This window comes from Chlamydotis macqueenii, chromosome Z (assembly GCF_036417535.1).
Source record: "Chlamydotis macqueenii isolate bChlMac1 chromosome Z, bChlMac1.mat, whole genome shotgun sequence".
Taxonomy (NCBI): domain Eukaryota; kingdom Metazoa; phylum Chordata; class Aves; order Otidiformes; family Otididae; genus Chlamydotis; species Chlamydotis macqueenii.
Window position 1 is genome coordinate 20,732,784 of NC_141593.1, and position 13,485 is coordinate 20,746,268.

The 13,485-nt window shown below is 36.1% G+C and overlaps 1 protein-coding gene across 7 annotated transcripts in view; it reads left to right on the forward strand.

Moving 5' to 3' along the window:
• Positions 1-13,485, forward strand: part of KIF2A (kinesin family member 2A) — a 58,494-nt gene that overhangs the window by 20,745 nt on the left and 24,264 nt on the right. For 5 of the 7 annotated variants that reach the window (XM_086770399.1, XM_086770400.1, XM_086770404.1 and 2 more), the window contains exons 3-9: positions 1,118-1,237; positions 1,662-1,716; positions 3,734-3,856; positions 4,423-4,523; positions 7,272-7,367; positions 8,075-8,129; positions 12,175-12,337. In XM_086770399.1, the coding sequence (XP_086626525.1) occupies positions 1,118-1,237; positions 1,662-1,716; positions 3,734-3,856; positions 4,423-4,523; positions 7,272-7,367; positions 8,075-8,129; positions 12,175-12,337 (713 nt within the window). The remainder of the gene's footprint in view (positions 1-1,117; positions 1,238-1,661; positions 1,717-3,733; positions 3,857-4,422; positions 4,524-7,271; positions 7,368-8,074; positions 8,130-12,174; positions 12,338-13,485) is intronic. The other 2 variants (XM_086770402.1, XM_086770405.1) reach the window with 1 other exon arrangement.

The window sequence follows — 13,485 nt, forward strand, 5'->3', positions numbered from 1 at the left end:
CAAATGCTGGCTTCTGTTATATTAAGTTTGACTTCCTGAGCGCTGTGTCATAGCTTTTAAATAGTTCTTTTCATCTATTGATTTTGAACCAGATTACAAAGACTGACCTTGTTATCCTCTTTTTACAAGTAGAAAAATCAGATTTTTGAGAGGGAGAATGACTTGCAGTTCAGACAGGAAACTAGTGGGAGAGCTAGATTAGAAATAATTCTGTGTTTGTATTATTGAGAAATTGAACTACTAGTTTGTTTGCTTATTTATTTATTTTTGCCAATAACTTTCCAGCCTTACTTTCCTTGAGAAAATGTGTCTTTGTGTGTAATGCTTTGCTATGCCCTCTTGCTTTAAATTTTGGACTATGTTAACCAGTTTCAGCTCAGATTTGGAGAAGCATCTCAGAAATAATTACACTTCATGAGTTTTGTGAAAACACAGGAAGAAGAAGGAGCGGGAGTGTGCTGAGCTCATTCCTTTGGACGCGCAGAGTCCATACAGTACTGAGGTCTTTGAAAGGTCCAGCCAGGGGAAATGGCAGTCTATAGAGACCAGAGCTATTTAAGATTTTTAGGAAACCAAGTTTCAATAGGTCTGAAGCCAGCTATTTTTAGGATCCTGCCCCTCCTCCCCTTGCATTTTATGTCATTTTGAATGAGGAACACTTACAAGAAAAAAATAGTGTGATAAATTTAATGTAGTTTCAGATGTGCTTGTATTTTTTAGGTGGTTTTAATTCATCTGTTTCTTTTCCACTGTCTGGGAAATTTCAAATAATTGAGATCTCTTTCTGTGTTACAGAGTGTCTTTCATATTCTGCAGTAATTGTCAAATCACCACGATAATACTGACTACTTCTGTTTTAATTTAATCACTTTACAAATTTTTTAATATCTGTTGGTCATTTTTCACACACCTTTCTGAAGGGTGTATTTTTAACTCATACGAAGACCAAAGCTTATGATGTTTCTGTTGAACAAGATAATTCAGGTTATAGAATTAAGAAACTGCAGGGTAAAAACACTAAATATATTTATTGTTTATTCTCAAACATAACAGGAGAGATGGAGAGGATGAATATTGTTCTAAAACTCGTAAATGTGTTTTATATTATTTTACACAGATTGACTTGGAGAGCATATTTTCACTTAATCCAGATCTTGGTCCTGATGAAGATATTGAACCTAGCCCAGAGACACCACCACCACCTACTCCATCTGCCAAAGTAAACAAAATCGTGAAGGTTGGTAATACCTATGGAACATGTTAATGTTAAACTTACAATACTCCTACACATGTTGTTATGCTTGAATTTTTAACTTTAAGTCTGTGGGGCTGCTTGGTAACTGTGTTCCTTTCTTTTTCCTGTGGTGAATAGGGGTTTTAAAAAATTTTCTAAGAACCAGTTTGGAGGAGAGGGAGTTAGGGACTAATATTTACATAACTAAATATATCTCAAGGAAAAATACAGAAAAAAATTTTGGAGATTGTTTTGAAACAGTACATATAGTTCAAGCAGTCTTCACCCTAGGCTCTTCATGAAGGGATTTGGCAGCAATCACCTCTCTGTATTGCTGATGTTGTGTTACTTTCATTCACTGGAAGGAGGTGGGGCTGCAGTTTTTGATAATAGCGTGGTCAAATGACAGAGATTTCTTTCTTTATAGAGTCGACGAACTGTGGTGCCTATTAAGAATGACACCCCTGCCAGAGATAACAGAGGTAAAAGTTATCTCTTTCACTTTCAAGGAAGTAAAACATATGGGAACATTTTAACCTCCTGCTCATCTAACATTCCTTAGTAGTTCTGCATTTCTAATTTGGTATGTATGCATGTGACATGTAAAAGACATGGTACTTCATTTCTAGAATTATTCCTATGTATGTTTAGAATTCATACTGTACAAATAGTATTTACATGGAAGTTTAAGCAATGTAGCATTAGGGAAGTTAAGCTAAATGAACTGAAGGTGCAAAAATTTGAAGTTAATTAGTTGTGCTACATTAAGTCATGTGTGGACTTTTCCAAGTTAAAGCACCCTTGGTTTGCTTCAGCTTAATTGAGTGTTTTGATATACACTAAGTAGTGCACTTAAAATTCTTACACTTGCAGTATTTTAGCTTAGTTTTATAACAGTCTCTGTGTAAACATTCAGTAAAAGACTACTTAAGCCCTACAGGTCGTTTGTCACTCTACAGTTAATAGTGATAAATCTACAAAAAATGCTGAAATACCACAACAGGATAGGTGAAAAGTATGTATTGGACGAATATAGATGTAATACATCTGTAACATGCGAAAGAATAGTTACTGCTTGTTGTTTTCATTTTCTATGCTGGGTTAACTAACTTGTACTGATGATGGTGATCATTCTTGTTTCAAACATTAATCTAGTGTCATTAATTCAGACTAGATTCCAGTCTGTCTGTTTACACTTGAAAAAACCTGGGCTTGTGTATCTTCGCAAGTGTTCAGACTCTTCTGGTGGACAACTGGGACTACTTACTTCCTTCTGCCATTTGCCTCCAGGGCTATTAAATAACTCAGAAATCTCATGAGGAGGGGATTTTTTTTTTCAAACTAATGTGGTTTAAATTTGAGAAGTCTTATTGGTGGGCTCTTTTCATATCCATACATGTTGTCATTTGTAGTAAATGGTCTGTTTGGTACAGAATAACCTTGTAACTTGTATTTTAATAGGTCCCATACATCTTATACTATTCACAGTTGGCCTAAGTATTTGCTCTTTGTTGGCCTTGTAATTAAGCTTTTATTAGCACACTGCTTTGTTTAGTGTAGTCAATTTGTGCTATAAACTAGATCTCCTGTCATATTTGGAAGGATCTGGGCATTTGTCTTGTCTATCCCATCCAATACCTGTTTCCATAGTTGTCTCCATGTTGCACAGTGAGCACATTTGGAAAGTCGTCTCTAGGCTGCTGGTTGAAGCTGATACCTTCACTTCTGTACTTTTCTGGCAGACTCCGTTAGGAATGTGTGCAGGAAATGGCCCAGCTGAAGTAGAGCTGCTTGAAGCAACTCTTTGAAAAACAATTAAAAACATTCAGCTCTACCAAAGAGGCTTGCATGCTCACCACTCCTACTGCATTCAGTGGGAACAGACATCACTGCACCTTCGAAAACTGGCATCCTTAGCATGTATAGAATTAATGCATAAGTTTAAACATATTGATTGTATCTGTATTTTTTTCAGTATAGTGTCAAAAAAGTTTCTTTCTTCCAGTCATAGGCTGAGCTGCACTTTGCTGCCTTTCATTTGTATCCCTCTACTCCTCCAGAGATCATAGGCTCAATGGGGTGGGCCATTTTGTAACATCTAGGGAACGTGAAATGGCAAGGCTTCTTTTCTTACTCATTTTTTTGGTTATAATCACAATATAAATAAAATTTCAGCACTTTAAGCTTCAGGACTGCATATCTCCTTCATTCTGTGCACATAAGTTGTATTAATTCCATAGTAAGTATTTTAAAATATACATATGCAGCATTGTTACTTAATAACTATGTTGTGTTGGTGTGTAACACTAGGATATAAAATACTGCATAACAAATGTCTTTATTAATAGACTTCGTACAGGTATGACTACTCCTCACCCCCAATAAATTCTTGCATCTGGAAAGGGGCCTTGTTTTGTCTTGTTATAGCAAAGCATCTCGGAATTGATTAGAAATATTGCTCTTCCGTGTCCAGATGAGCTATGTGCTTTTCCTTTGCAGTGGTTGGTTCTGCACGTGCGCGACCTACTCAGCTTCCTGAGCAGTCTTCCTCCTCTCAACAGAATGGTAGTGTTTCAGATATATCTCCAGTTCAAGCTGCAAAAAAGGAATTTGGACCCCCTTGTATGTAAACGGTGTATCAAGGATTCATTCATTCTGGGCATTACATGTACATTCTCTTGGATTATGTTGTTTCCATAAATGACAAATGGTCTACATGTGCAGTTGTCTGTAGGCTTCCTCGAGAAGCTTCTCCAGAGAGCTGTGGCTAAACAAGTGTTCACCTCTGTCATAGTTGTGCTAGTATTTGGAATTTGTTATTCCTTTATCTTTTTTTAACCATGATGGTGTTGGTTTTATTTTTGATTTGCCTGGGCTTTTTTTAAATTCAAACCAAGAGACCACATGTATCTGTCCAAATAATTTTTGAGGATCATTGTCCTTATGTTTTTGATCATTTAATTATTGTCCCATTCCCATTATTTTTTCCAAATTAATTTATTTTATAAATTTTAGAAATTAAATTGCTGAAATTCTTCTATATTAATACTGATTTGCTGAAAAGATAGTTGACGTACATAAATGTATTCTAATTATAGATAAATTAATATAATTAAAATGTTACCGTGTAGATACTAAATTCATGTAACACACTGGAAATATTTTAAAATTATATGATTTTCTTTAAGCACGTAGAAAATCTAATTGTGTAAAAGAGGTTGAAAAATTGCAAGAGAAACGTGAAAAAAGAAGGCTACAGCAGCAGGAACTTAGAGAAAAAAGAGCTCAGGTTAGTATTCTTAGCTTGAGTGGAAAACGTCTGTTAGCAAGAAAATAAGTTTGCAAAATCATCATGCTTTTTTCAATCTTTAATAATTTTTATGAACTGTAATAATCTTGAAATTAAGTGTTTTCATCCTGTATATAAGTTTGATAAATATTTTGGTGCTTGGTTGCATTGTTCTCATAACTATTACTTTAGACAGTTTTCCTCCTCTTTTTCTTCCTACAGAAATAATTGCTTGCAATTGCTTATCTTGCCGTGTGTTCTTTAGAGATAAAGTACTGATGATAGCTATTTCTTCAGGAAAATATATTGTTGAAAATAATCAAACCTTTGGCTTTTAGATAGGGCTGTTATTCTACAGGAGGTACTATGACATTATGATAAATCGTTCTTTGTGATCTTTGATGCTTTGTAGGAGATCTATTTGAGGCTCAAGTTTGAACAGTACCTTTTTTTTTCTTTGAACCTATCTATGCATTTATAGTTCAGCTTTACATCACGCAAGCTGTTTGGCAGCGAGTTGTTAGAAACGTGTGTGAAAGAAATGAAGTTGCTAATCCTGTGAGAAGAATCTCTTAACATTAAACGACTTTCTGTCACAGTTGTGTAAAAGCTTTTGCAAAACTACTAGGGTAATCTTGTTGGCAGCCTTGTGCGTATCTGTTAGTCTCTCTAAAGAGAGACCATTCTGCTGCTGACATGAGAAGTACCACCACCAAGTAAATAATTCAGGCAATTTACTTCATGGTTTAATGATGTTCCTAAGTTGACCTAAAATCACCTATGCTGAATTCATGTTCTCTAATTTCCATCCATTTACACAAATGGAAGACATTACTTTGTCTATGAGGACCAAATCTTTTTTGCTTTATGTATTAAAATTCTTTGATGTAGTCCTATGCTTGAAATTCCCTTTTTGTCGCTTTTGTGAAGGATCTCTTTGCATCCGAGTCTTAAGCTTCTGTATCATAGAATCATAGAATAGTTTAGGCTGGAAGGGACCGTTAAGGGCCATCTAGTCCAACCCCCCTGCAAGCAGCTGGGACATCTCCAGCTCCATCAGGTTGCTCAGAGCCCCATCCAAAATGGCCTTGAATGTTTCCAGGGATGGGGCATCCACGGCCTCTCTGGGCAATCTGTTCCAGTGTTTCACCACCCTCGTAAATAATGTCTGTCTTTTTTCTGTATGAGGAAGCTTTGTTTGTCTTGGTGACTTGTATGTATCCGTGCTTCGTGTTACTTTGTGTATTCTGTTGTTGTTATTGTTGTGAAATGCAGCAATGGTTAGCCAAGCACTGTCTTCTAGTGGGCAACACTGGCACAGGTTGCCCAGAGAGGTGGTAGATGCCCCATCCCTGGTAACATTCAAGGCCAGGCTGGAAGAGGCTCTGAGCAACCTGACCTAGTCAGGGATGTCCCTGCTCCTTGCAGGGGGGTTGGACTAGATGACCTTTGAAGGTCCCTTTCAACCCTCACCGTTCTATGATTTTATGATTCTAAGACTTTTAAAAAGAGTTTGAAAAATATTAGGCAAACACTTTTTCCATAATAAGCAATATCCTCTTTTGAATGTTAGAAGGAAACATTTCACCAGGAATACATTTTGTATGGACTCACTGTCAGCAGTTTTTCATTCACTGTAGTCAGGATGAACGACATCAAGGTACAGTCAGCTTCTGATTACCAGGGCACAGTTTTATCTGAAGTGAGGATCGACTGTGTCACAGGTGCATAGGCATGAGCTGGCTCCATTCCAGCTTGTTAACCCCAATGTAGTGCTTTCTGAGAGCGCCTACGCTGTTTCCACAACCAGCTGTGATCCAGAAGGAGTTTTATATCATTTGTGGGGAGCCATGCAGAGGTTAATAAGATCTGAGCACCAGAGCTGGCTGTGCATGGCGTCAACAGCATGTCATGAAATGGCATAAAAGCTAACAGTCACAGGGAAAAGTGATGGGAAGGACATTTGAGTGATTCTGCAGAGAACCAGCTCAGCTCATGGTAGGCTCAGGCTTTTCAAGGCTTGGAGGAGCTCCATGCATGGCCTCTTAAGTGTCCATTCACTCTGGTACTGATGGCTCCACATAGAGGGATGGGAGGATGCCTGAGCCTGGATCTTGCAACTATGTGTCCTTGGGATCACTTATGCTTTTTAGGTGGTCTAGGAATGTTAGAAGAGTTTCCAGTGCATCCAAGTAACTGCAGGAGTTAACTCAGGGCCAGCAGAAGAATCAACCTCCTTTAACCAACTTGGATCCAGCGGGTTTGTGTTTAGAGCAGCTGGGGTGCCTGCACTGTTCTCTGCCTTACGCCTTGTACCTGTGTAATGGGGTGGATCTATTTGTCTGTTGGACTGCCTTATCTCAGTTTAAGAAACATTGACTGTCTGGTGTTATGTGGTCGTTCGGAGGTGTTTCTTCAATGGAAAGATTCTGGCAAATTTAGGAGTAATTTCTCTTTCTTGAGTGGAGTGTTAACGAGTCTTCAATTAAAAAGGATTTTTTATTTTATGCCGACCAAAAACATGAAAAAGAAGGCATATAATTGTTTTGCTTTACGATCAGTAAATGAGCTACATCAGTCAGAATGGGAAAAGGCATTAAACTTGCACTTGAGACATTTCTGATGTTTTGAAGAAAGAATAAGATTTCGGGAATGTGTATTTTTCTTACAAATAAATACAGAAGGTACTGAAATTAGTCCATTTCAAGGAAAAAAGTGTTTTAGAAATTCTGTTGCTTACTTCCCTAGGATGTTGATGCTACAAACCCAAATTATGAAATTATGTGTATGATAAGAGATTTCAGGGGAAGTTTGGATTATAGACCACTGACAACTGCAGATCCTGTAAGTACCCCACAACATGGGAATTTTTTATCCTTCTATTTTTGCCATGTGTTTTCATTTTTTTTCAATGTATACTTCTGTCTGTAAACATGAAAAATAAGTAGTTTAATATATATTAGTATTCATTATAACATGAGTTTATTTTTTGCAGTAAGTTGATGATATTGAAATTAATAGGTATTATGTTACAGCATTTAAATATCTTTTGACTGTAAAATAATACCAATAATTACTAAGTAGTCACTCAGCCTCTGTATTGTGAATTTTTCTGGGATGCTAGAGGATGTGCACACAAAAGTATTAAGCTTACGTATAAAGATTAATATTTGATCTTTGAAGGTGATGAGGGGTTTTGATTTACGGAGAAGTCAGAGGAGCAGAATCCTTAAATTGTGGAGATTATAAAATCTCTATGGAAATCAGAGATTGTGACAATTTCTGTCAATAGCATATCTATCCTGTTACAGTTGGATTTGCTTGCAGTTTTCCAAGGTGTATCTGGTACTCTACAGGATTATGTCACTGTCTGCAGGGAATTTTCTTAATGTGTATTTCTCCCTTTTGGGATCTTGGCTATTGCGCAGACACAAGGGGCTTTTACATGTTCATGTGACTTCCTGTCTTGGAAATCTGTCTTTGTAAGAGAAGTAAAATATCGTATAACTAGAATTAAGGTAAAGTTCACTGTAAGATTGTGTCCTTTGCAGATTGATGAGCACAGGATATGTGTTTGTGTACGAAAACGACCACTCAATAAAAAAGGTATGACTGTTTGAGATTTTGCTGAATTTTTTTTTCTGTAAAGCTGCTTCTGATAGTAATATTATTTGTATTAAAGAGATCCAGAAATACTGATTGAAGCTAAAACTCTGTTATACTAGACAATATATGTGATGGACCCAGAAAATTTATAGAGTCATCATAAAGTAGTTTAACTGTCACCATTTTATGGATTTGGAACTGAGGCGCAGAGAGACTGCAATTTTTTTCCAAGGTCGTCTAGGAGATATTTAGTTGATTTGGGAATTAATTCTGCTGTAATTTCTTCAGTATTCTTACACTGTATTAGGATCACCATTCTTTTAAACTGTCCTTTAGGTGTTCTCCTGAGCAGATCCCTACCCAGTTAAAACTTTCCTACACATTTTCTGTACATGTAGTTTTATACTTTCAAGTGGTCTTGAGTCTGATATCAAGGGAGCAATTCAGGTGCTTAAATACTGGTGTCTTATGACGTTAGGTGCCCAAGTATGTCCGAGACATCTTTGCAGGGCTAGTAGATTACAGACAAATTGGAGACTTGTATCCCCTGGAGTTGCTGCTCAGGACTTGGCAAGATACCCTAGGGCATATGAAATACCACTAAAAAACTATTAGGTATGGCAATGACTCCCTAGTGACTTTTTAAATATATGATTAGTGTTATAACATATTTTTCTTGCTGCCTGCTCATCAGACTAGTCTATTTTCCAAAAAAAAAGGGATGTTCAGGTTTTCAACTCCAGTTAAATCCCGATCTTCCCATGAAGTTCTTTACTTTCAGTGGGAAATAAAGAACACAAATGCTTCTGAATTGCAGCTTGTCTGAATCCAGTGCTTAAATAAGCTGACTTTTGTTTTGAAATATGCTTCTTTCCTTCTCTTTCTATTATATTTTTTTTAGCTAAAGGACTCAAGGAGCATTGTTCTGACTCTGAAACAAAATGGGGATCCATTTATTTTTGTACTGTCAGAATTACACATTGAGGATTATCTGAAGCATAATGAGAAGAAAATAGGAGAATTTTATGAGAAAGGGAAAACATGTGTTGATACCAGTATATAGTTAGTTTTTTTCTTATTTTTTTCCTCCACGTTGCTGCTTTCCCTATTCTTATTTTTTTCTTTGTTTTTACTTCTACTGTTTTCTTATTCTGTGTACTTTTCTTTTATTGATTTGAAAAGCATGCATAATCTCAAAAATGGGTTAATTGAAACTATTTTGCACAACCTATTTAATAAGGACATTCAACGTGAAAGTCTGATAGCAGTTCAATTTCTGTATCAGCATTGGAGGTTATCTTTAATAAAATATGACTTAGAAATTTGATACATTTTGGGAAAATGGCACCTTTTACCTGCACTGAAGGTGGACAAAGTGAAATTGGAGTAAATGACAGCAAGTTGTCATGCGGCATGAGTTGGGTTTTCGAAGTAGGATTTGATTTTGTGGAAGTTGTGTATCTTTGGTATTAGTGGTTTGGAGCTATTAAAAAAATAATTCAGAGGTGTTTGTAGGAAGATGAGTGTCTGAATTACAGTGAGGTTTGCACTAGAGTTTTTTAAATATTAAGAGTAAGCTATAGTGGAAGAGGTATTAATGAAATAATCTGTGTAGGGGATGAATTATAGAGATAATCTAGTACCCACATCATACAATCTTCTGGATACACACACTTAATAAGAAACTATTTCTCATGCCATGTTTTAAAATTGAAGAGTGTAAAAGAATCAGAGATAGTAGTATGTAACCCTCTGAATAGAAAAAATAAAAAAAAAAAAAAAAAAAAAAAGTTTTGTCAGTCTCACAAACAGAGAATTATCTCACAAACAGAAAATATTTGAGTGTTTTTGTTGTCCCAAATCAGGTTCTTTTGCATGGTGTGTAGTACACCAATCTTACACACAGAGCACAGCTGTTTATTTATTTCATTTCTGTGCAGAGATGGGTGCTAGGTGGTAATTCCACAGAGCTAGCACACTTGGTTACAATTGCATGACATATTTATACAATTCAGCATAAAAGTTCTGCCTTTTGGTCACACCTACTTAACTACAATAGGTTAGTTCTTTTCTTACATTAGTTTAAAGATAACAATACTTCTTAAATTTACTACACATGCTTGGTGAGTAGGGGTCTTTATCTGAGGAGGGAGAGATTTTATCACTAGAGGTGTGCTTTTCATATTATAAAGAGAGTGTTCACTTTGAGGACACTAATTAGTGGAATATTGTTGACCATTCACAATTGACCTTATCAATTTTATGCACCTACAAGGATATATATCCCCTTAGCTTAATAAATGTTTTCATACTCTAGCTTTGCTTATCCTGGTTCTTCCTTTTCCATGCAGATCCTTACTTCATGCTCCTTTGACATTCATACAGCTTTTGGCACCTTCTGGGGCAAGATGTTTCTCTTTTTATTTATCAGTCTTTCAGCTTCTCGTCAATGGTATAGTCATTAGCTGGGAATGCATTGTTTATACAAAGTAACTTGGCTTGCTCAAGCCAGATTCTATTTCACAAGATATTCATTGTCCTTACCTAATGGAAAATTTCATAAAAACTCATTCATGTAAATTTCATAAAAAATTCATTCATGTATATCATTCTCAGAACCAATTATTCTGTGGGTTGACTTTGCAGGTGTTCAGATTGACATTTTAAAATTTTATTTCAGTGACATGTATTTATAATTGAGAAATGTATGGTAGGTTTCAGAGACACTTTTCCAAATTTTCATCAGCAAGGAATACAGGTTGTCATAACAAATAGCTGGAAGCAGGTGAGTGCCTTATTCCAAACAATTGTTTAGCAAAAATCAGCTTTTGACTGCTTAAACTAAAAAGCTTTTGCTGCAAAGAGTTGACCTTCATATATAACTTTTTCACCACTGTTCCTTATTTCTTCTGTATGATTACTGCAGAATAATTGCATTTTATTTTATTGCAGTGCAGTTGAAAAGTTGATTATATAGTAACTTGAATGCGTATTTCTGTTGATGTGCAATGTCATGCAATGGTAACCATTGTACTGTTTGTTGAGTATGTTAACTGATGAACAGATTTCTATCTGATTGTATAAAGCCACATCAAATTCTTGAACTGCATGCCTTAAGAAATTTTACATGGAAGTGCAAGTAGGACACATTAGTGATCCTGACTGTACAGACAAAGGATCCTTATTTTTGTGCATATCATGGGTCACTAGGTTCTCTGTTTTGTTCCCTTATATCTCATACAACAATTAGCCGTAAATTGTAATGCTGTGTAGTAATTATAACCTGGGACCTCGCTATTGAAATCGCATCTAGATGGCTTTTGTTCATTCTCAGTGAAAGGAAGGATCATTAGCATTTGCAGCTTTTTCTGCTTACAAGATAATTTTTAGAAAGGATTTTACTTTGTAGATAAATTCTATATTAGAGATATATACTTTAGGTTCCAGGAGGAATATACAAATGAAACTGTCTGTGTAGAGTGAAGGCAAAATTTTTCTTTTCGAAAGCTGTGAACATATGACTGTAACGTTAAGGATTTAGGGAAGATAAAAAGACAAAATTTTAAAATAAAGCAGATTATCATAAGTATATTAATTTCTTTGTATTTTTAAGTTTGACAATCCAAGCAGTGTCTAGTTTCTGCAGTAGAGAAGCAACTTACAAGAACTCAAAAGATATGGCAGTAATCAGTAAAACAGTACAGAAGCCCTGAGGAAAAAGAGCTCAAATCAATGGAAGATGTTGTTATAGAATACATAACAAGCCACAGTGATAATGCTATAAGTAATGATCGTAGGTTTTCTAATCAATTTTGTACAACCTCTCTTTAAGTTCTGGCAATTGGTAGGATGTGATGACTGGACTTCCAGAATGAAATTTCTTATTTAGCAGGTTACTATTTAGGTATCAGAAGCCCAAATCCATTGCAATGTTGTTACTTGGAGGAGCTGTGTTATCTGAGATGTTATAAGAATGTAAACAATGAAAACAAGTTAAAAAAAAATGTGTTGCTAGTTAAATATATATATTTCACTTATTTTATAGAAACTTTAATGAAAGACCTTGATGTAATAACAATTCCTAGTAAGGATGTTGTGATGGTACATGAACCAAAACAAAAGGTGGATTTAACAAGGTACCTAGAAAACCAAACTTTTCGTTTTGATTACGCCTTTGATGACACGGCTCCTAATGAAATGGTTTACAGGTATGTCTATATGCTTTTTTTTTTTTGTGAATCTTTTTTCTCTTGTATCTCCCATGTCAATAACTGTAGGCTTACCTTGGTCATAGACTTTTTTCCTATTCTCTGTGTTACCACCTCTGTATTGCCACCTCCATTCTTTTGCCTGTTGACTTTTGTTTTAACTCTTTGTCCTAAATTCTTCACCTGCAATATCTCCACCTCTGTTGACCTGAGTCCTGCTCTCAGTTGTCCTCCAAGCCCTGCTGGTTTCCAGGCTCTAGCGTGTATTGTGTGCCTCCTCACCTACTGAATATTTGAACAGCTTCACAAGCTCTCCATTTGCCTCAGGGTTATTGTCTTATTAATTAGTGTGTGTGCAGCACCTAGGAACCACCTGAGGAACCTGAGTCATGACTTTTGGTCTTCAGAAAACTTGGAAGAAAAGGACAGCCCTAACCCCAAAGAGCTTTCAGTTTTAATACAGGATAATTAACAGATGTAAACAAATCAGAAGGTGGGGAAGGAGTATAAAGAAAGAAAGAGAGGTTATATTGCTGCATTGCTGAGATACCTGAGCTAGCTTGGCTGATGAAAGCTATCTGACTGATGTAACATAGGGGTGGATGGAGCTAAGTTACCTTGCTCAAAATACTGACTCTTTCTGATTTATAAAACATCAGCAACAAGGACACACATCTACTTTCAGCCCCAAGGTATTTTGCAAGAAATACTGATGTTAGAAAGGAATTTGATGAAGACCTTATGCTTGGAAAATGCTTCCCATAGCCTTAAGAAGTAGTGACAGAGAAATATCTTAATTCTTGTTTTTAATGCAACAACTAGGAAGTGAAAGTTAGCATTGTACCCTGATTGACGTTGGATGCTAACATCCTGCCAGTGGATAACAGAAAATTCATAGTAAAAGAACTATTAAAAGGCCTTGAAAATTGAAACTTCTGTCTTATGCTTGATATAATTAGGAGGAGAAGGGTGGTGAAAGGAAGATATGTATAGTCTGTTCATTTACACTAACAAAAGACTGCTAAACAGCAGAGCTGTGCCCTTGGAGATTTGTCTCTCATGGTTTTCCACTGGTAGCATCTTTCCTTGCTCGATACAGATGAGCTGTGGGAGAGTGATTTAGCTGGTGATGTGTGCCTCTTGCAATA